Source organism: Anopheles stephensi, chromosome 2 (assembly GCF_013141755.1).
Source record: "Anopheles stephensi strain Indian chromosome 2, UCI_ANSTEP_V1.0, whole genome shotgun sequence".
NCBI classification, from domain to species: Eukaryota; Metazoa; Arthropoda; class Insecta; order Diptera; family Culicidae; genus Anopheles; species Anopheles stephensi.
The window spans coordinates 68,717,937-68,741,976 of NC_050202.1; the positions used below are offsets into that span (position 1 = coordinate 68,717,937).

General features: G+C 44.6%; 1 protein-coding gene across 1 annotated transcript; it reads left to right on the forward strand.

The window, feature by feature from the left end:
* The first annotated feature begins 317 nt into the window (after window positions 1–317).
* LOC118504504 (acetylcholine receptor subunit beta-like 2) lies at window positions 318–23,381 on the forward strand. Its single transcript, XM_036039031.1, has 9 exons — window positions 318–633; window positions 705–1,216; window positions 1,292–1,424; window positions 1,501–1,628; window positions 1,827–2,002; window positions 4,555–4,707; window positions 7,629–7,708; window positions 8,206–8,315; window positions 22,845–23,381. Exons 1-9 carry the CDS (start codon window positions 546–548, stop codon window positions 23,058–23,060), a joined length of 1,596 nt encoding a protein of 531 aa, XP_035894924.1. The 5' UTR covers window positions 318–545; the 3' UTR covers window positions 23,061–23,381.
* Window positions 23,382–24,040: the final 659 nt, after the last annotated feature.

Here is a 24,040-nt window from a genome sequence, read left to right on the forward strand (position 1 = left end):
GCGTAGCACGTGCGTAGTAACGAGTTTAAATTAAAAGCGGTCTTCTAACGTAACACGTGGTTTTCTTCCCGACCCTTCTGCCGCCCTTTTCTTCGACCCGTCTCGTCCGATACTGGTGACCCCGTGAACTCCAGTATGATGCCGTTCCGCCGGGAATGTTGATAAACGAAAGCACGTGCTTTCGGGGCAAGCATTGTTTTGTAAACAAACGCATGCGCACCACACTTCCGGGAGCGAAATGGAGAGCTTTCACGCTTTTGCCCGAGATGATGTTCGACGCTCTCAGCGCACTATGGCAAGCTTATCGATTTTTCTCTATTCTCACCGTCGGACCGTGCACGGGAGTGGACCGTTTTGATGGTGGATTTTTTCCTTCCAGCATCCGTTCGTTTTTCAATCCCTAGCACCTAGATAGGCGTGCTCTGGGTGTCACGGGCTAATAGCATTCGGCAAACGTGTGAATTGGAAAGCAAAATTTTAAGGTGACTGTGATGAGCAAGTGACTTTGAAGAAACAGGAGTGATTGACTGTGAGGGAATTGCGAAATGAAGCTGATATCTACCGAATTTTGCATCAAGATGCTGAATGCGAAAGTGCTGCTCCTTTGTCTGGTCGCGTCAAGCTCAGCGCAGGGTAGGTCAAGCATGAAGCGCTTGGGCGTGTGTAACAGCTTGCCGATTGAAACGAACGCCTTCTTCTTGCAGCATCCGTAGCCCATATCGAAGCGAACCCGGACGCCAAGCGACTGTACGACGATTTGCTTAGCAATTACAATCGGCTGATACGGCCAGTGGTTAACAACACGGAAACGTTGACCGTATGGCTTGGCCTGAAGCTGTCGCAGCTCATTGAGGTGAGCCTGCGAAATCAGGTGATGACCACGAACCTGTGGGTTAAGCAGAAATGGTTCGACTACAAGCTAAAGTGGGACCCGGAGGAGTACGGCGGTGTGGAGATGCTGTACGTACCGTCGGAACAGATCTGGCTGCCCGACATTGTGCTGTACAACAACTGGGACGGCAACTACGAGGTGACACTCATGACGAAGGCAACGCTCAAGTACACCGGTGAAGTGTTTTGGGAACCGCCGGCAATCTACAAATCTTCCTGCGAGATGAACGTCGAGTACTTCCCGTACGACGAGCAGACGTGCCTGATGAAGTTTGGCTCGTGGACGTACAACGGTGCACAGGTGGAGTTGCGTCATCTGGATCAGGTGCGTTGCGAAGGCAGAGGGTGTCACACAAGCATTGTGTGATGTTAATAATATCCTTTTTGTTTGTTTTTGCAGATCCCTGGCAGCAATCTCGTGCAGATTGGGATTGATTTGAGTGAATTCTACCTATCGGTCGAATGGGACATTCTGGAAGTTCCGGCCAGCCGCAATGAGGAATACTATCCTTGCTGTCCAGAACCATTCTCAGGTGCGTACAAGAGAAAAATCCTTGGGAAAACTTTTTTAATTGCGCCTAACTCCTCCATTTTCCTTTCCCTCACCAGACATCACGTTCAAGCTGACGATGAGAAGAAAAACGCTTTTCTACACGGTCAATCTGATCATTCCTTGCGTCGGTATCACGTTCCTCACGGTGCTGGTCTTCTATCTGCCAAGCGATTCGGGCGAGAAGGTATGCTTGTCGTAGTAATTCGTCCAATCGTCGACCTAGCGTAGCATTATTGAGTAAAGTGCCCTCCGAAGTGCATCCTTAAAAAAGATAAGCTGCAAAAAAAAGAAAAACCCCAAATGGACACACGATTGGATGGAGCCTCAGCGTACGGCCTGCTACACTTACTCTATCGGCTTTCTCCTTTCTCGATCACAATAGGTCACGCTTTGCATCTCGATACTGGTGTCATTGACTGTGTTCTTTTTGCTGCTGGCCGAAATCATCCCTCCGACATCGCTTGCCGTACCGCTGTTGGGCAAGTATCTGCTCTTTACGATGATCCTTGTATCGCTATCAGTATGGACGACTGTCTGCGTGCTCAACGTCTGGTACAGGTAAGTGGCTACAGTGTGTAAGAAAAAATGGAGGTCAAATGTAACAATATTGTTGCTGTAGCATCATTGTGAGTAGAGCTAAAATGAAATAGGGGTTAACTAATTTTGGTAGAATTAAAACCTACATCAGGGGCCATGGAACCGGCACTTTTAAGGACAGCTCAAACCACTTTTGAAGGCAGATCCTCTTAACGAGTTCGATCCTCTTCCTCTGACTGACTTCGCGTTCTGTTTTCGCGGAATAAATTGGATAACTCAGTGGGTTGGCGTATCCAGTTCTCTTTATTTTTGTAGTTTCAGTATCATACTCAGAAACGCATACAATTTAATTTGTTCTAACTAGTTTGTCTTCTTCCTTATCTGCTTGTCCTTGGCTTAAAGACCTCTTAGCTCTTCTTCTTCTTTTTTGCCCTAGCGATCTCTTAGGTCATGTCTGCTATTTCTGGCTTACTAGACTTCATGATATCACGTAGTTGGATAGTTAGGCCTCACTACAGGGGAACGGTCTGAATGGGATTTGAACCTCGGTCCTTCCGTGTGAAGACCGGCGCCGCTGTCGCATCCACCACCGGGGCACCTCTTAGGTCATGTCGCATCCGGTACGATCCTCGATACCGCTCACGGTCTAGCCGTCGTCTGCCAATTCAATATCCCGGCTATTTTGTAGGAACTATCATCGAACGACCACGCCTCTTATGTTCATGTGGACGTTCTAAAAAGACACTGCAGGTTGAGTCGTTCGGTGCCGATCTCATGACATCACTAGCGGATCCGGAGCCTGGCGAGCGCTAGTCATGTCATGACCGGCGCTACCCGATGGGTAAGATCATCTGTATCAGCTGGACAGAGTGCATGTCTCAGAGGCTAATATGAGTACTGCGACTATAAAAGTTCTATATACTGCTGGAGGTGGCATCATCATTTAGGATTTCGTCTCCGATTTGTATCTCTGACCCAGAGGCTTTGTGCCGCCTGCACGATCCTTTGGTAAGCTTCTACTACGCAGGAAAGCCTCAAACTAATGCCATCAGAGAATTCCTGGATCTTCCAGGAGCTTATAATAGCAGAATAATTTTGATTACTGGAGATTACTAGAGACACTATGAGATATGTTCTTGAGACAGATCTATTGTGAACTATGGCAGACCTAGTGTTTAATGGTTTAATATCATAACTATTTCAAGTATGTTTTGATTGGCTCAATAACAAAATAACCTCTTCTATTACAACAAAATTAATAACAAAAAAACTACATTAATGTACCTAAAAGAACGCGCCGTAAGCCAGTGAAAATTTAATACCCAACATTCGGTGCCGTAAATTTTCCATCATCACCATATCAATAAACCTCCGTAACACGGGACTGACAATATCCTCATGGGAAAACGATAAATAATTTAATACGTACCCGATTTCGGAAGACCGACGCTGTAATTATATGCGCTGCGTAGTAATGTGAGAATGGCATGTAATTTACAGCATTATACTGGCAGCCATCCTCCCGCGTGCGTCCATGTCGTGGTTGGACGGGTCTGGGTCAAATTTATGACTCTTGCGGGTTCCACACTAGTGGGTGCCGTGCAGAAGAGAGTCGTAAAGTCGGTGGTTGTGTTTCTTCCATATAAAAACGGACATTATTTTTCCACCACCTTTCGTTGCACACACACTTTTTTTGTTGCGTGTGCGTGTGACTGTGCTGCGGTCAACCGTTGACCATACGCAATGCATATTAAAATGATGGCCCTCCATTAAACCGGAATGTGCGTGTGTGTCGCCATGGATGCGACTGGGGCCGAATGGAACGGAGCTTTAAGATTTTAAGGCTCCGTTTGATGACGAAGCTACAACTAACCTTGGATTTACGCACGTGACACGTGAGAGCTAGAAGCGAGTGTAATGCAATTAACACTTGTTACTTCCTGGTGGTGAATGAAAGTGGTGACAGAGCTATAGACTACTAGATCGGAGCACATTCATGGTGTGCAACAAAACACCGTCTGCACTATCATCTATCAAATCCGTCTGTGGTTGGGACGGCCGTTGGTTTTGCGACTGGCGGTCAGTGACGAATTCATCAAACTGTGTCAAAGAGGCTGCGTCCTTGGCTTGTCGGTCGTGCAAGTCGTAATTCTTGGACACGTCGTGTGGAGGCTAGCGTGTTTTTTTAATGTGCAAACCGAGCTATCAGAACGACGCGTTAAGGATATCCTTTGTAAGGGTTTCATAGTGGTTGCCTTTTTTTCGTTCCTTCGCAAGTCCGTTTTTGGCACGCATTTTTTACAACTAATCTTGAAGATCCTTGAAGAGGAAGATGTCTATATTCGAAGTTTACTTATTTTTTGCCCCAGCTTATAAGAGCTATGCATAAAGCATCTTTTATCGAGAAAAGGGATAGGGATACGGTTTCGCTGATGCTGACATTTGAAGGCCCTTTCGGGTGACCTCAATGTCTGTGTGTAGGTGTGTGTGTGTGTGTGTGTGTGTCTTCCCCCCGCTGAAGGAAGATGAGTTAAACGTACCCATAACCATCAATTCAATCTTCCATTCCACAGGAGCACATCGACACATAAAATGTCACCCTTCGTCCGGAGGCTGTTTCTGGAGATAATGCCCAAGATCTTGATGATGCGCCGGGCGAAGTACACGCTGCCGGATTACGACGATTCAACACCAAGCAATGGCTACACGAACGAAATCGAAATGAGGTAAGTCGCCCCCCCCCCCCCCCCCTTGTTGGTTGTTATCATGTCAAAAGCAAGGTCAGGAGCTACGCATCGGATTTGGCGAGAACGCTGAGTGACAAATGATGGCCTGGTCCGGTCGTAAAATTTGATCCGTTTCGGTCCTTATCGTCGGTGGGTGTGACTAGGTTTCGGTTTCTGCTCGGCCTAGCCGGGCCGGTTGTTGCTTCTTACACTTTTATCTCTCCACACTGCTTATCAGTAGAATGTTACAGAGTGCAACTACGTGAGGGTACGTGAGGGAAGGGACGTGAAAAGGAGAAAGCATTACTTCCTAAACCACGTCTCTGCTTCATCCGGTGGGAATTCTAGGGTAATCAGCATGCAGTGTCATGTCCTTTTGAAATAAAATTCCCAAACCTACCCGTATCACCCCCAAACCTTTGATCTCGTTTGGATGCAATTTTTGCGTGTAATGTTTTGTGTGGCTGGCTGTGGCTGTTCTTGATTTCTTCTTCGCTTGCCCTTTTACCGTCCACATCTATGCCGCAAAGTAACGTACCTCCTGAAGGCTACGTTCGATTGAATAAGGAACGGTGGGCATGGTTTCTGCGGCGGCTCGCTGCTAATGATCATTATCGTTGTCGTAACCGTTAATTGAGTTTAATGTTCGATGATCCATAAAATGTGTCATCGTTATCGGGCGGGCCAGAGGTAGGTCATCGTGCTCGTCGAGTGCTCGCCATTGGATGGAGTTATTTTCGGTTAATAAAGAAATTATTATTTCAAGAGCGAAGGGCATGGAAAGGTTGTTAGTGGCATTAAATTCAATCGACCATATCTTGTCTTACGAGACAAGTGTGAAGGTGGTGAATTGTCCTGGCAACAATTGAGCAATATAGGAGTAAAAGGAGTTTATGACTGTTGTGCAACTGTCCTATATTTGTAATGTGTTCTGAATTGTGAAAATAATAGTTTTTTCTATCAATTTGGGACTAATTTTAATAAAATGATACCTTGCTATAGTCAACAGAGTGTAAAGTAAGCTCCCTACTCACTTTGAAGTAGCGCCCTTACTAGGAATATTTATTCCTACTGTAAAACTTTGCTCACTGTAAAGCCTCGGCCTCGTAGAATTTTCTTCCCTCGGTAGATCTGCTCCTACTTCTCACTTCAAGTTGAAGTTATCATTTAAACTCCGAATTGATCAGCGCAAAATAGCCCTGACCAAGCAGCTCTTTCCCCAAGTTGTCAAGTAGCCTCTATGACCTCAAGCGCACTCTATGATCTCTTTGCTTTTTATGATAAGCTTCTGTTTTATCGCGCTGGTCATAAGTTTGAGGGCAGTACTCCATTTCTCTTAAAAAAACTTTTTGACACAACACCTTAAGTTTATGCTTAAGTAATTTGATCCAATTTTTCAAATTTCACTGGTTTCACTAGCACGCAAAGTACGGCGTCATCATCAGTGTTTCGGACAAAGTGCCAGCGTTCGAAGAGAACCCATTTTTGTTCCTTTGGGAATAAAATATGATCTAAACAAATATTCACAAAGTGTTGATGCTATCATGTTGATAGAAATCGAGTACCTCATCAGAGGACACATCTAATGGGGAAAGCAAAGCCAAACACACGCTCCAAAGCCATAGACAACTGTCCATTTAATTGATGAAGGAAGGTACCGCATAATCAAAGCCACCGGGCCACAATCGAATAAGATAACTACATGCTTGCTGTGCTGGTTTACGAATCTACTCGCAAATTATAACTTCAAATTGGTAATCAAATTTACAAAGCCATTTTACTACACGCGTACGTCCGTACGTGCTGTCGAGCGCATCGAACGACATGGTTTTTTCACACACTCTTAGTGTGCTCTCAATGATTTAACAAAATCTGTACAATTCACCGGTGAACGGGGAATGGTGGTGAAGTGCTTTGTTTTCTTGGTCCGCTCCGTCCGCATTCCGGCACATGCACATGTAGGAAGTCGGATGAAGTTAGTTTCATTTCATCATGTACAGTTTGTTAAACCTAGCACTTTCTCGTTAGTTTGCAGAACACGGCAATAGACAGACACAGCCACACGCCCAACTTATGCTACGCCTGACTGAGCAATCTTGTGAGTACACTGTGGGGTATGGATTTCCCCCAGTTTTCCTTGCTTCTCGCTTCTATTTCACCTCGCAGAAGGGTGGAATGAGTGGATGTTGTTCGCCCCGGAAGAGCGACGTTGTTGCAGAAGACCACGAACTTTGCCCGACATGTTGCAGGAGAAATACATTATTTTATTATTATTAAATTCATTAGCCTGGAGCATGGGGATGTGTGTATGTGTGTGTGTGCATGGCAGAGGCAAAAAAGAAGCAGCATGCTCTGGTACTGTTGTGTTGCGTTGCGCATGAAAGCTTCACGTGAAAAGGGCAGATAAATTGCCCGATAAGACGATGCTGTACCCGAACCAGAGCCCGGCGCCCGGCCCTGTGGCATGAAAGATGTATGATGATGATAGTATCAAACTGTCGCTGAGCCACCATCCCATCCTCTGAGGACGGTTAGGGCTAGTGCGTGGTTATGTTTGTTCGGCAGGGAGAACCTTCGGCAAGGTGGATCGACCGAGCGAACCGTCCCAAAACCGAACGCACTTGACACAGTTCGCTAGCAGTTTCCAGGAGCAAAATTGTCCCGCTTGGGACAATCTCGCTCCCTCTCCGGTTTCTTCGTACGTACCAGTCAGTCCCTTCACCATGTTCTCCAACTTTCGGGGTGCTTTCGGGTGGCGTGACGCGATACGGTACAGTAGAGGATTTGATCCGGCTTTACTTTCACTGCGGGCCGCGTTTGACCGGATACTGGCTTCATTAGGCACGGACTCACTTACTCGCAACTGTATGATTCTGGTTTTTCTTTTCTTTCTCTCTCTCTTTCTCCCTTTCTTTCTTCAGCGTTAGTGATTTTCCCGGCGAGTTCAAGGAAGGTGGTGACAGTTTCGATAATATAGGAGTTAATCTTTCGCACGGTTCAGGTAAGTCGGGGCGGCCACGAAAGCCTCCGTTAATGCAGGACCAATACGCAATCACCACCCCAAAACTCTGAACACATCAACCGTTAGCTTAGGTGCTCTAAGAAACAGCGCTCAGTGCAGTGCAAGAGGATGGTTTTGCACGGTTCCCAAAACCGATGTCGGCTCGTTTGGCGTGTTTTGGGCTCCGGTGATAATTTATAATTAAATTTTGATTTATTTTATGAGCCTGTTTTGTGGCGCGATGCTTTGTCCATGTACACACGCTCACCCGGACACGGTGGCTGGTTGTCACACGGTCGCTTCGGATCCGAGGAGCAAGGATGATTTCTAAAATTGTTTTTCCCTTCCCTTCCTTTCGCACACGCATACACGCACCGTCCGGCCGGACGGAACTTATCAACGATGGTCTTTCCCCGTTTTTTTTTTTTGTTTCGTTTTTGACCCACCGAAAATTTGCACCCGGTTCTGGACTTCTTGGGCACGGTTGGGCGAACCAGTCGAGGCGGAAAATGTCATCCCGAAGCAATTATCACCGGAGGTGCTGTCCGCCATACAGGCGGTAAGATTTATTGCCCAACACATTAAGGATGCTGATAAGGATAATGAGGTGAGTGTAACTAGACATCGTTTATTGCTTTGAACCTTTCGGGCGGCCTGATGCTTGAAACCACCGTACCACCGTAATAATCGGTTCGATAAGTGTCAGTGGCTAAGGTTAACACCACACTGTGTATGTGTGTGTGCATGGGTTTTCATTGTGGGTCACAAATTCTTCTAGTCGCTAGTGGGTGGCAGTGGTTTGCCGATCGAAAGGTAAATATAATTACACGGTAGAGATTACACGCCGAGATTTGGTTTGGGGTTGGAAAATTGTAGCAAAAAAAGGCGACTCATACACAAACCTACACGCCGGTTATTTATGATGCAATTGGGAGGGAACAGATTTATGGTAATTGTAGGGAGCTACATTCCGGCTGTGCCAAACAATCCACAATTAACTTATGCTAATCCATCTACATTACAAGCGATTACGTGCGCCAAAGATGTATCACTTTTCATCGGACAACAAAAGAATATCGGAATTCCATCAGGATAGGAAGAAAAACAAATGATTTTGATTTACATTTCGAATGTGATACATGCACCATGGTTGTGATCTGATTTGTAGCGCCGGTATCGATACTTAACCCAAAGATTACATTTCCAGGAAGGTAAAAACAGGTGCTTGGAGTATATTGGCACACGATAGACAAATTACACATAGGGAGCACGAACGCGTGCGAATGCTGTTGGTGGGCACCATTCGTGCAAAGTGCAATTACGGTGCGTTGTTTTAATTACATCATAATGCAACGATCAGTGTCATGCTAAATGGAACAACCCGGGCCCATCAACATCAACAGACCCGGGCCCGGCAGCATACTAATTAATACCCGTTCAGTGGCCGATCGAACGTAATCTATTATGCTGATTACAGTCCAATAGATTAATTGGCTTAGTATAACACGATTTCCACACCGTTGTGACGGAAGCACACCCGGAAAAGCACTTCACTTTGACGATAAACACGCCACCGTTCAGCAACTCATGAGATCCCCCTTGCTATGAGTTGACGGCCTTGAGATGGGGGAGGAGTGTCTGTGTGCATCTGATCAAAGGCAACCTGCCGAAGACGTTGAGTTTCTCTTGGATGTGCCAACAGTTGCGACGGGTTGCACCGTCGTGGATGCAACGGAAGATGCGGATGAACTGAAGCCACTTACGGTACGGTGTCATAAACAAAGTTCGCTTTCACCTGCCGTTTGCAGTTCTTTCGCATCGTCTGCATCGATGGTGGTGCATCGGTAAAGAAGTGTCTGCAGTGCTGGTAATGGATTGTTGCCTGTTTGCTCGCTTAAAGTGGGAGCGTATCGTATGGGAAATGTTTATCGTATCGTTCGGGCGAGCTAGAAATTACATTTTGTGCAGTGAACAACGGTGCACGCAGCGAAGATGAGCTTTACGTTGTGGCCTTAAGATAGATGGATAGATTTAGTATTGTAAGTAGATATTGCTATTGGTGTCGTAAACTTTATAACTTTTTTGTGCTTTACATAGCTTGACGCTGGATGGCTATAAGCTTTGGGATTTTTTTGAGGAAAATTTTGTTAATATAATGCGTCGAAGCGTAGAAAAAATATACCAGACTACGTTTCCAGCTAATGATGGATATAAACAATTGATATGAAACCATCCAAAAGAAATTAAGAATAATTTGACTAATGTTACGAAATATTTTGTTATGGCATAATGAAAGTGCTTCTTACCGCACAACACACACACACACACAAGGGAAAGTTTTTTTCATTTTGTAAATCACGAACACACCACCATGCAACCTAACAACACAACACAGCAATGGTGATTGTCACAGACGGGTAAAAGTTCGTCCTATGTATGCAGGCTGCAGTGGCCAGCTGGTCCATCCATATAAGCTGGCCGTATGATGGCCCAGTAAGTGGGTCCGAAATGATGGTACTCTAATTCACAATCACCAAATGTACCAAATGTACCGGGTTTGTTTCCTGTGTTGCTGCACTCATCGCTGGCTAACGAACTTCAGCTTCGACGTATGCGGTACGCGCCAACACTAGCCTGTAGTGAAGATCAAACATGTGCAACATGCACCGGCAGAGTGTGTGTGTATCTGTGTGAAAGGTTGCGAGGGAACGTTCTTTGTTGACGTTGTCCGACAGTATCCGAAAAAGTTTAACACCATCGGAGTGAGTGTGTTTTTTGGTGTATTGTTTTTTTTTCTACAGCAGTAGGTCATCACTGTTGTTGCTGTAGAGCTAATGGGGTGTAGTGGTTGCAAGCTGGCACAAGATCCGGTGCGCTGCACTCAAATTAGCTCACCAGATGGCGACTGGTTTACGTGCGGGCATCTGAAAGCTACAAAAGACTGGGCGTCTCCATCGATGATGCGATTTACTAGTTTTAAGTTCGCCAGAGCTAGAAACATGACATTGGTAATAGAATTATAATGGTAAAATAATTTCTTGGTTATAAAATTATTATTGCGATAAATATGAACGTAATGTATAAAGGGGTAAAGTTATTTCCATTTTTCCACGGCAACTTTCTCGTTTCCCTTACCCGTTTTTCGAACCGGTGCCACATTGCCCAAATGGGCCTCCGAGGCATGTTCGTCCCATCTACCGCTTTCCCTCAAAACCAAAACGCAAAGTGATGACGAGCGGTTGAAGAAGACGTAGGTGGTGGTAGAGTTTAAAATAACATTATAAGAAAATGATGTAATCGAGCGATGGAGGCGAGCATCATCGTGTGATGGGAAAAGCGTGTGCTTTTTTGGCCCGGTGAACTGTACTGTGGGTGGGTGGTAGGCTGTATGTGTGTATGTATAGTCAGGTCGGCATAAACAGCATAAACACTGGCAAACAGGCAAGGGCATTGCGCATCGAACCGAGCGGGGCAGCAGTTGGACGTGTGCACACGCTTACTTTGCAGCATGCCGTTCGGTCGGTTTTATGGTTTTCGAGGGAAAACTGAAAAACAGGACACCAGAACACCATATGTGCCGAGGATGGGGGGGCTGCCAGGGAAAGCGAGGAAGCTATGCCACAACCAAAATCTGTATGTTTCATGTTCGTGCCCCAAGGAGTATGCTGCTGGAGTTGCTTGCTTGGTCTGGTGACGTCGATTTCTTGTGCGATGTGCGACCAGCCAGCCATCGTCGTCGTGGGTGTGTCCTTGTGGATCTCTTCCTCCTTTCTCCCCCTCTCTCTCTCTCTCTCTCTCCCTCCAAGCATCAACCTTGGGTCGCTTATGCTTCTCGCTCACGGTAAAAGGGAAAAGGATACGTGTGAATGTGATGCAGCAAAAATGTGAGAAATTCCTTTGATGTTCCTTCGCTTGGAGCTGCCAACATGAGCTTGGTTTCGCGTGTTGTTGCTTTACCAGCTGGGTGCTTCGGCGAAGGAGGCCACCAGTTCACCGTTAAAAAGCGACACAAGATACTGTTACTGGAAAAACAAATTGCAAAACAAGGAGCGGGAGGTTGAACGTTTGGGGTAAATAGTTGTAGCTGCTGATGCTGGGAGCTGTTTATTTGTTTGCTCAGTTATTTTGTTTCTGCAACCTCGATTGCCAACATTGCGGCCGGCAAACTGAGAACAGCAGGTTTGGGGGAAGGAAAACAGACCTTCCCTTTTTTTTTCGTTTTCTTCTCGTCCGGGCGCACACCCTTGCAAGGAGCAACATCCGGTTGATTGTTTGGTGGGTGGTTGCTGTAAGCGTGTGTGATTTTCCACCGATGCGGCACAGAGGAGTATTTTGATTTGATTTACTCTCCTCGCACCGGAACGTGATGAGCGTGATGTTGCAGACGGAATGAAAGGACGCATTCTGTGATTATTTTATTGAAGGACTCAGGAAGGCGCATGAGGTGGTGTGATGATTGGAAGGGCAAACGTTTTCGGTACATGGTACCTTCTTTTTCCTGAGGTCAAAATTCCTTGTTTAATTGCTTACTACATAGTTGCTTGGGGTGCAATGATTTTCTCACGCCAGTGTGTGTGTGTGTGTGTTGGCAGTGAGATTTAAATCAGAGTCAAAGGGAATCGGTTACAGAAGAAAATGTAATGCAAAATCATAGTAGAAATATTGGACATGGGCTCGTGTTTCATATTCCTCATAGATTTTCCCTAAAAATCCCAGCATTTACTGAGCTAAAATTCATGCTACCAAAAGCATGAAATACATACGTTGGGCTAGCAAATAAAATATGCCATCCTCCTATTCAAATCTCGATTATGCATGCATGGTGACGCTTCAGGTGCTGGCTTTACCGGAAGATAATAAGAATTCAGTGCGGCAGCATGCACGAAATCGATCGCTTACGCAGCACTAGGGATAGATTTAAAAAGCACCTGGCTTAGGGGTGGGTGAATTATCGACGGCTGTGCCTGTGCCACTTTGCTCGACCGGCCCAGCCTTTTCCGGTGTGAAATTTCCCATTCGTTGGCAAATTTGTACCTTCAGGTCGGTTTGGCCGAACTAGCCTGTGGTGCGTAATCGATGCGAAAAGGCGTTGAGTTGGTTGTTCATGCGAAAAGCGTTCCGCATCCACACTCCGCGGCCATTACCGTAATCGTAAAGAACATCCATTTTGGCAGCATCCTACAGGCTTCCGAGGTGGTGGTGGTGATGGTGGTTCGGGTAGTCCTACAAAAGGCTTGCGAGAAAGATTGCTGCGAGATGAGTTTTTAAAAGATATAGAGGGCCAGCACACGGAGGTCGGGAAATGGGAATTTTTGAAAGGATGCGGCCAAAGGCAAGTAACAAAAAAAGGAGTAAGCAAACCTTATAAAATCACACGGATAGAAAGGAATCAGCATTTTTGGAGCCAAAAGCGTTACATTGGATTTCCATTTTTAAAGCCGCACCTTTCCATCTGGCTCACTCCCGGTCCCGGTTGCCGGCATATCGGTAAGGAGTAGCTTTTAAGGGTGTGTGATTGAACAGAGCTCAGCACTCAGGTTTTTAAAACGCAGCAGCTTTTGTCGGCTTTGGTTTTGCATCGATTAAAGGCATCGGTGGTGGTGCTGGACGCTGAAAATCACGGGTGCTAGTAAGATGCGGCATAATTAAGGCAGTCCGTCGGGAGGGAAATGTATTTCCCAGCCGCTAACGAGTGCCGTTAGCTGAAAACCGTTTGTTGGGAAGTTCGCGAAGGCGATTTAGGTTTGCCACTGCCGCGGAGCCAATCGCCACATTGGATGGCAAAATTGAAATTAGCCCTTTACCACCTTCTGACGCTTTTCCCCAGCCGCGCTTACGCTGCTGGCGCACGGTCGTTTTGTTTTCATCAATTTGTCGAACGGAAATCGTTATTTGAAGGTGTTTAAGTTAATGCGAATGGCATCGTAAAGCGATCGCGGTCGGCTGTCGTGTCGGATGATGAGAATCGAGAAGTCGGGGTCTGGTGTTTATGGGTTATGGCCGCCAGTGTTTAGAGTGGTACAGTTAGCTTAACTGTACCGCTTTCCGTTGGTGGTTTGATGGGTGAATTGGTTTCGGAAAGGATTTATACCTCCCACGAAGCGCTGTTCCTACTGTGTGTTCTCTTTTTTGTTGTTGCTGAGGTTGTGACTTTGTGGTTTAATGAGATTGAATTTTGTTGGCGGTTTAATGTGAATATAGAAAAGATTGTACGGTTGGCTAAAGGTTGTGTTCGTAGCGCGATTTGTTAAGTTTGTGTAATGGCGAAGGATGAAGTGCATGAAATAACGTTTCCTATAATTGATATTTACAGTTTTAAGGGTTTAAAGTAGTAGTTCAAACCCTTACAACTTTAAGGGTTATATCTAATCGAAAGAACCTTTAAATTTATAACTAATCTCTCTTATTGTTTGAAGAGCTAATATATATTTTGTTTCATTTGTTTTATTAGAGTTTCTGATAAGTCAGTCTAGTCATGTAAGGGCTTTCGTTGTCTTGTTGAAACGAAATAACTCTTTAAGTAGCCTTCATTACTACTTTATAAAACTATTGGGTCAACGTTTTGCATGATAGCAAAAGTAAAGTACCCACAACCAATTGTTGAGCTTGAAAGCAACTTATCCAACACCTCGTTATAATGCTAGTAATTTCGTTTTTTTCATACATCATGCTTATCCGCCCGGCGTAAATTGCTGGATAGCAATCACTTAACTACAAAATTGCTACATTTGCTCCATCAACATGGCAAGCACAAAGCATAGTTTAATGCAATTTCCTGCTCATATTTGTGCTCGTACAATAGAATGTACACACGGGCGCAACCATCTACCCACCCCTAAATGCAATAATAATATTTATGCTGACAAAAATTGATGCTGTTAATTTTATCTTCGCTTATCAACATCGTTGCGGTTGTGGGCCGTTGCTCAGGTGAATGTCGGGCAACCGCCGGTACACGTTGCGCGCACATTTGTTGGCCCTTCACTATTTGTTCAACATTACTTCGGAACGATAAAAGTGGCCATTTCACGGTGTGGCTCGAGCTCAAAACGCTCCGGCATGACGGACAAAAGACAGGGGTAAAAAAAAAACTACAACAGCACAACAACGACGTGCTCGCGAAAATGAAATCGTGCGTAAAGAACGAACATCTGCGACGCAGGAATGAGAAAGCGGAAACGGGTTGGCGTGGGGGAAGGTGAGTGTGGAGAATAAATGGCCTCCTCGTACGGGGCCCAGCAGCACGAAAACATGTGCCCCGGTGTTCCTATCAGCGCGGCTGATCGACGTCGATATTTCACGCGGCCACCGTTCGTAAACGGGACGTTGAAAAATGTTGTGCGGCTGCGGTCGGGAAACCCGCGTACAGGCCACGGTGTGTCCGCGCTAACCGCGATGCTTCAAGGCGAGGACGGATCGTGGAATCCACACGGGCAAGAGATTGGCCAGGTCACCCAAAACAAAAAAAGCAGCACACCGACGTGAAGAAGAGCAGTTAAAATGATAAATAACGAATGGGACAGGGCAGCTGCCCTGGAGCGACCGGGCAGCCGGGCGTACCGGTTATCGTTCCCGAAGCCTGCCCGAGCACGAAACATTGCATCCGATCGTTTTTTTTTGTGGAACCCGAAAAAGGCGATCCCTTGTTGAGGCTGTACAAAGTGCTCAGCACAGCCGGAAGGGACGATCAGCGAAAGCTTAAGTAAACCGGATGGTGTGATGAGCAACCGTGCTGCAGCGGGTGTGAATTGACGAGATGAACCCGAAAAAAGGGTGCAACGGGTAGGAAAATTGCTTTCCTCTCCGACATCAAAGCTCCCCGAATGCCGGGGAGGGGAGATGCCGTCCGGTCCAAGGGTCACTCGGGGCGAGCGTTAGTCCCATCGGTGAAAGGATGGCATCAACGGGCAGTCCATTACAGCTCATTGAAAATTCCCTTCAGCTTTCTTTCGCTCGATTTGATCCCAAAGTACTATCTCATCGTATATGAACCGTGTGGCCGTTGCGTTTATGTGCCTCCGCAGCGTCCCTTCAGTTTTTCACGTTCATTTTTTTTTTGTGCTGCAGCCCTTCAATCTTACAAGGATCAACCTTTCAGTTGCAGACCATAGCATTGCGCTGTGCGTTTGTGTTATTATGAGTGTTTTTTCTTTGTGGGTAACTTTTCCGCGGACACTACACTCAACGAACACCATTGTAATTCGCTCGGGTGGCTGAGATTCAAACGGATGCTATTCTTTCCCAGCCCCTTTTGATTTTGTGGGTCACTTTGGTTGAGAGTGTTTTTTGAACCATTTTGTACGCATTGATTTTTCCCCTATTTTTGCATATCGACGAATGGCGTTGGATTAGAAGTCTGAGTTTGATTTGAATGAATTTCATGGATCATTGAGCTGTAAGCGTGTTGCAGACTACCATTGACGGACGGCGGGGCGTTGCTAATTGTTTGATTGGTTCAATGATCAAAGGGGTGCACCTTCTATATGCCCACCTGCATGCTTAGCTAGTCTAGTTCAATGGCTTCGGAGTGTTAAAGAGCGATGGTATCAAATCTGTTATGCATTTTGAACCAAATATGAGTTAAAATCAAAGATTGACGTTCCGAATATTATATGATATAGCACTTTGTATTTTTTACAGAAGGGCCAGAAGGTTGGATTCAACTTATAGACTAATTCATACAAAATTTGGGTTTAAAAAAGAATTTAAGGTGCTGAAACGTATATTGGCGATCCGTTGGTCGAGGCGATAACGACGCCGGTCTTCACACGGCAGGCCTGGGGCTGTTACAACTACTCTTTAATTTGATCAATACAATAGCAGGGCTGTTGTATAGACTCCCGATTTGTGTTTAAGGTTCTGTATACAGCTATTAACAATATTATCAACACTGGCTCGGAAGTAAAAACGGCAAGACCGATAAGAACAAGACTGAGTATTCCGCTTGTAATCTAGCGTTTTTTTGGCATCATCATCTCATTTTAAGAGCTTCTTGCCGGAAGAAATGCCGAAATGTCATTATATTGACATATTTGGAACAAATTTCATGGCTACATAAAGTATGATATCTCACAACCCAAGGTACAATAATTTAGCATGCCTAATCCTGCCGGGATTTAAAAGCATTAAATCCATAAAACCAGTCCCAAAGTTAAAGCTTCCTTTCTCGGCACAACGGCACAAACCTAACACAACCATCCGAACGCGTGCGCGGGCGCTCGTCCGTTCGCTCTAGCGTTCGGATAAATAATAAGGCCACTTTAAACGGCAATGAGATGATGTTAAATTGACTTAATGAAAATGATAACGAGCTCTAGCTCTCCGGCCCATGGCACCGAGGATGGGTTGTCGCCCTCGGTAGGTCGCCCCGCCACGCACGAACAGTGCGAACAAAATAGCATTGAAAGGGGCACAAAAAAAGGATGGCGCCATTTGACAAATATTCAGTTTTGTTTAGTTCGCTACGCGTTCGTTTCCGTTCCGTGTTGTCGTGGTTGCCTTCGGAGAAGGAAGCGGTTGGTGTGTGCTGTTTTTTTGACTTTGTTTTGTTCGCGTTATCCAACCATGGTGGCTGGCTGGTCCATATTATGGGCCTACCATTAAGCGTTGCGAAACGAAAAGTAGATGAATGTCTTTGATAAGAGGATAAGATGGAGCGGTGGTTCCTGTTCGGTCGGCGTTTCCTAGGGCTAGTTATGGACGAGCGGGAGCATGGGAGCTTGTATCGTGCCGTACCGGATCCACCGTGCGCTAGGGTGCGCCTACCTTAGTCGGGCTATTTGAATTGGCTTTTTGTTGATGATAAATATTGCCATCTACAAGGCGCACTGCCACTAGAGTATAGAGCTGAATCTGAGAAAAGAGGTAATGTTTGACTCGATTTTAGTTAAAGGCCGTCCAATAATCGGCCCGTTACGGTCGAAGGTTGATCTTTGGAGCCGGAAATAGGAGGGTTAAAAAAGCGGAAACTTTACAATTTTTCTAATCCTTCTACACCTTCGGGAGTTGAAAGTTGACTCTTCAATGCCCGGGCGTGTTCTTTCGCTTCCTAATGCATCGTTTTTGGTTGGCTTTTTGTTTTTCCTTCGCTCCTTTCGTGTATGCCCTTTTTCCTTCTCGACGCAGTTCGGCCTGCGTTGGTGACCGGCACAGATTTTCGGGACAAAATGAGTGTAATGATCATTAAAATTTAATCCCTCTAGTTTTCTACCGAAGGCAGGGTACCGTCCGTCCGTTTTTATCCCAAGTGTGGGTTTTTTTTGTTGTTGCGTCGGCTCGCCCGCCAGGGGTATCTTGTTGTGTGTCTTTTACTTGGTTAGGCTACTCACCCCTTGCAGGAAACTCTGCAAGATTGTTTTGCGTTCGTACCCTGTACAGTAATGGTAATTGTGAGACCGTTTGGAGCCCATTTTTTTGTCTTCTCTTGTCCCTTCCAAAGGCGCCAGTTGGGTTGGGAACGGTTTTTCACGGAAGGAGTTTTGCTCGAAAAGCGCTGACAAAACGGATGGAAAGCCCTAATTAAAGTTGATGGGGTATTTGAGTTCGTAAGTCACGGGACTAACCTGGGGTTCAGCTTAAGCTAAGTTGCTGCTGCTGCGGCTGGACTAAAGCCCATGCACGAAGTGTTGTGGGAGTGTGTGCACTTGAACGAGACGAGTTCAACCTTTATCCTTGGGCGTATCCATAAACGTAGTTGGTGTGTGTGTGAGAATGATTTTTTCAGGGTTTGCATCATGTTCTTCCATAATGCAAAAGGTACAAAAATGACACACGTTTGGGTCATTTGAGAAGGTAAGCACTTTTCTGGTGAAGCTGGTTCTAGCTAGTTGGGTTTTGGCAATGGGGAGTACGTTATGCAGTACTCTCTACTGGACACTGTGGAAAACGTATTATCAAGTGTTTGGTTTTATCCTAGACACTAGCTTTACATTACATAGCGATAATGAAAGATGCATCTTTTTTCCAACGGTAGAAACCATACAAAATGGGATTCTTAATATGAAGTTTGGTCTTGTATTTACAGGTTTTACACTTTTACAAATCGAAGTTTCTTGCGATACTTACGAGAAATTCTCTTTCTTCGAGGCTTTCGTTCGAACACATTTTTATTCTGCATGATTGTAAAAGCTCTTTCACGCTGACGGTTATAATAAAAAAAAAAGGTTTAACATCGTATAACATCGTATAAAAAGTATCACATCGTATTTATGATTTCTGAAAATTTTAACATGTCAGATAAGGATTGCTTTCAATTAAAATGCCAACCCACCTTCTCTCGTATCAAAACCTCAAATTAGTAATCTTACCTGCACTGAAAAACTGGTGATTACGATTAAATTTCCGACTGTATGGTCAATATTTTACTAGTGAACCATTATAAATATTTGTTTAAGTCCATTATGCAAGATTATATGGTTTGTTAAAATTCATCTAGGCCTTTATTTTATGTAATAAAAAGTTTTTTGTCTGTAAAATAATTAATCTCGAGTGCATCATTTTTGTAGTAATAAAAACGTGTTTCTTCTGTTGTCTTTAAGATTACCTTGAGCAAAAAAGAATGATTACAAAAGGCAAATATTTTCTCGTCAAAAGCATATTGTCACTACCCGCTTGCAAGAATCGCAATTATGTGTGCTGTTATGCAAATTGCGTTTAATCTAACGTCACTCTCGGAGCGGGATCAACTCGCTGAGTACATCACAGTGTTTGCCGTGATGCCATGAGCATAAACCCCGCTAACGGTTTGTAGCGGTTCGTGCAAAGATCTTAGCCAAACTTCTCATAAAACTTTACCAACACACTTCCCCGTGTTTTTATGTGATTTACGTGCCGTCATTAGTGTGCCATCAAGCCCGATTCGGCTTCTATATGGAAGAGTTCTTTGCTGCGCGGTCGTATCCTTTTGCCATCTTCTCGAGTGTGCACTCTACCTTTGATGATGAATACATTTTCTGGTCGATTTTCCTTAATCGAGCCAGTTCATCCAGCCCATCGGAACGATAAAGATTATTGCCGTTTATCGTCCCACGATCGTTGACGGTTCGCTTAAAACCGGGCGCCTACCCTACGCGTTGTATGCGGTATCGTCAGCGTGGTCGAATCTCGTTAGCGGCGGAGCGAGTGGACGGTCGAAACGCCAAAAGGACCCGAAGCCGAAGGAAATGAGCTGCAATTACAAAGTAATACAGATGATCTTCTTCTTTCCCGGTGACGCGCTGGTGACCGTCCGTTTTCTTGGAGGATAATTAAATTTACTGAAAATAAATCCCAAGTGATTAACATAAAACGATGTACGGTACCGCTATCCGTTCTGCTCCCTCCGAGAGGCTAGCGGATGTTCGATGTTAAAGATGTGGCTGGGAACCGTTGAAGGGTCACTCGTTGGTTATTAGGGCACAAAAAGAACAAAAAAACGAACAAGAAAGAGAACGAGAGGTAGAAAGATGCGGAAATAAGAAGCATGAGGTCACTAGGGAAAAATGTCCAATTCAATTTATCCCTCCCCAATACATTTAGAGCGCCCTCACACACACACACACACACACACAAACACACACACACACACACACTTCGTTCCACCGGCTGGACCGTGGAACTATTGTACAGGTTCCGGGAACTTGAAGAAAAGAATCGTGTTCATTTGCTTATTTCTGGAACAGAAATTTAGCGTAACGGGGGAAGGAAAAAAATGCACGCTCATAGTACCTCAAATATGTACATTAATTATGTGTCTATGGCTTCGTTAACTCCGTTCGACGATGACGAAAAGCAAATGGTTCGCGAGTATCACGCTGTATGCTCGTTGGTGCCTTCAGGCCGGACTTGTCATACTGGAGCTTCCGTTTTCCATAAAAATATATTTTTGTAACTGTTTGTGTTGTCGTTTGTCTGGAAAAAGGGAATAACGGAAAAGAACAACAATGCTATTGATTATGAAAAAAGGCAACCGGATGTGGATACCGAAAGCCCACATAAAGCCATAGGCACTATGGGATAGTTTAGAACAAGTTAGCGTTAATGTGATTTCGTAATCCAATATTTAAAAAAAACTTTTAGCAAAAAAGTTGTGATATGTACAACATAATTTTGTAAAAAATATCGTTTTTTATTTTTAATATCAAAAACATTTTTAGAGATAACGATGGAGGCGCCCAGTACTTGATTGAAGCTGGCAAAAATGCATGGTTAGAATAATGATTATAAATTGATCGTAATTTGCAATTTTCGCCTTTATAAGAAAACGGAATTCTTTCCACTAAAAAGTTGGAAAAATGTTCTTTTTGCTATTGTGTACACCCCAACCCCCATAGTCCAAAGCTGAGGGTGTGATGTTGCACGTTTCTCCATTGCCATTCATATGCCGGGTCACAGCTTTATCTTGTACGCTTTTTCGGTTCGGGGTTTTTGTTTAGCTGATGTCGCTACGTTCGGCCAGAAATAGGAAGAAACTTCCGCTGTTGATGTGCGTGCGTGAGTATGTTGGTGTCCGGAAGTGGAAGTCCATCCTTTTTGTCTTCCTGTTTGAGCCTGTGCGTATATATGTGAGCTGGTGAAGTTGGGCTAGGTGTGCTGCACAAGGTGGTATGTAGGAGTGGATTTATTGGACGGGAAACACTCCCGAACACCGTTGCCTGTGGATCAAACTGATATTTTTAGGAGCAAAAGCCGGCAGATAATTAGGGTCATCAATCAAAGTGAGGCAAATTAAATTCAGCATAGGAAGACATTTTGCTGTGTGTGTATCCGTTTGGTGCGCTTGACGCATCAGCTTTATCGAAATGTTTTATTCGTTTTAGTTGGATTTCGTATGAATTAATTTCCACAATTTTTTGTACGATTCGCCATATTGATTGTTATACTACTTCCTGGTTAGAATGATAGTACGCCGCTCGAGTGAAGCAAATATTGCCATTGCAAAGCACTTACACAAGAGGAAATGTAAATAATTTCAATTTAACACCATGCAAACGGTTATTACAGCACGTGTCAATTAATGGTGTTGTTTGAAGATAATAAATCTTAATTGCAACAAAAGCGCTGTCAACAAGCTTGTAAATAATATCGTTTCGCAGCCGATCGGGGTAAAGTTTGTCCTGTTTCCGTGCTTGGAGTGAGATCGAAAACAGATGAAAATCGACTGAAAGCAGATTCGTATCGATTTCATATTTCGCTAATTTGCAAACCAAGAAAAACCCTACCGGTTTGATTAAAAAGTGTTGCGCCGAAAGTCGTTGTTGTTGATTGGAAAGGCTGAATGTGGTCCCTGCTCGAACGGAAAACGGGTGTCAAAGCGGAACTAATTAATCATCGACAGCAATGAACTGTCCAACGGCTTAAAAATGATATTTCCATTTGAATGAAATCAACAGCATCATTCCACTGCCGACGATGGTGATATTGAATATCATTTTCCCGGGGACACCATTCCCGGGCGACAGTCGGGATGGAAGCATAAATTTGATACACCATCACACCGCTCGCTACGTCCGCTATGTCCGGCGCTTGCTCATCCAGTCCCCGGTGGAAATGGCAACGGAACCATCGAGGGTGAGTCCGGCACTGGCTTACGCTCCGGCTGGGTGAAAATTAAAACAATATCGTCAGTATTCATTCAATTTTCGGATGAATTATATGCATATTAATCAATCATGCTTCCTGCCGGTGTGGCACATGCTTCGGTCGAATGGGCTACCCGAATGGGACGTAGATGAGTGTTAGAGACTCGGGCGGATGGTAGGTTTTTTTTTTTGTGTGTCCTGTCCTGTGTTGCTACTAGTCGTTTGGCTGCAATATGATACGTTTGCTCTGTGTACCGGGTCGGTAGGTAGGGAAATGTTGTTAGAAGCGATGAAATTAAGTTGAAGAATGAAGAGACCGAGCGAGAGATGGAAGAATGATGATTTATTTAAACCGCCTCAGCAGGGCTAGTCAACGGTGGCGAGATGTGTTCTTAGAAAATTGGACACAACTGTCACTTTTGGGGAGAATATATCCAATAAAGCGAACCAAAATTGGTTGAAAAATAATTGTTATTTACGTAACATGATACTTATATTTTATTATGAAATACCAACAGTAGTACAAATAAAACAAACAGTTCAGTAATTACATGCACTCCTATCTTTCTACTCCGCAGATCGTTGAAGACTGGAAGTTCGTCTCGATGGTGTTGGATCGATTCTTCCTGTGGGTGTTTACCATATCCTGCATTTTCGGTACGTTCGGTATCATCTTCCAGAGCCCGTCGCTGTACGATACACGGGCCCCGGTTGACCAGCAGCTGAGCGAAATACCGCTGCGCAAGAACAATTTTATGCTTCCGCCGGACATAGTACGTATCACGTTGGATTAATAAGCCGTTGCGGGTGCGTTTCTAAGTGTGTGTGTGTGTGTGTTTGCGATTTTTTGAACACCATTCAGCGTCACGGCACGTGTGACGGCTACGTTTAAACAGAAAGTTTTTGAAATGGTTTGTCGCTGCCATGCGGCAACAGTTGCAATGGTTAAGATTTAAAGTGTAGCTACATTTATAACGAAACTACTACGAATACGAACAGCGAATCGATAGCATTTCTTAATCGAAACTTAACATTACGGTAACAAGATACAGCAAAAGGAAAGAAAGCAACTAGTGAATAAAGCGTAACGAGCACATGTTTGTACTGGGTTTAAATGTTTGGTTATGTGGTTGGTGTTTTTGTTTGAGAAAACGTAATCATCAACAGTGTTTCATTTATATAATCTTTTCGTGTCCAATATATACTGCAGGTTTTTGCTCCTGATTAAAAATCTCGTTGGATTTAGAGAACGAAAATTTTTACAATATAACTAAGGATTTTTTCCCTCGCAGATTTTGTTGTTGCCCTGTGTCATCACAATTAAGCTCATTAATCGTGCAGACAGATGATATAGACGATTTTGTTGCTGAATTCGTCGACAAGATTTAAATTCTATAGAGTAGATTTGAGGGTGTGCCCTGTGATGGAGGCGACTATAATGCCTGTCTTTATACAGCAGGACCGAGGCTCAAATCATATCCGGACCGTTCCCCCACAGTGAAGACAGACTACGTGGCATCAAAAAGTCTTGTAAGCCAGAAATGGCAAGCATGACCTTAAGAGGTCGTTATGAGAAGAAAGAAGAAGAATGTTTAACCGAAAACAAATCTCATCAGAATTCCGTGTTAGAGTGCGTAATTTCTAAATTGCTAATCGACGACCTTTGCTTGATCGATTCGGATAAACTTTTAGAGTGTTTACTAAATGTTTTGTCGATTGATTAGGGCGGTCCGGTAGCCGAGGCGACAGCGGCGCCGGTTTTCACACGGCAGGG

Bases quoted from the DNA above. Each gene is read 5' to 3' on its own strand.
- LOC118504504 (XM_036039031.1), top strand. From the start codon at position 546: ATGAAGCTGATATCTACCGAATTTTGCATCAAGATGCTGAATGCGAAA. The intron at 1,425-1,500 runs GTGCGTACAAGA...TTCCCTCACCAG, and splicing joins CTGTCCAGAACCATTCTCAG to ACATCACGTTCAAGCTGACG. The intron at 2,003-4,554 runs GTAAGTGGCTAC...TCCATTCCACAG, and splicing joins GTGCTCAACGTCTGGTACAG to GAGCACATCGACACATAAAA.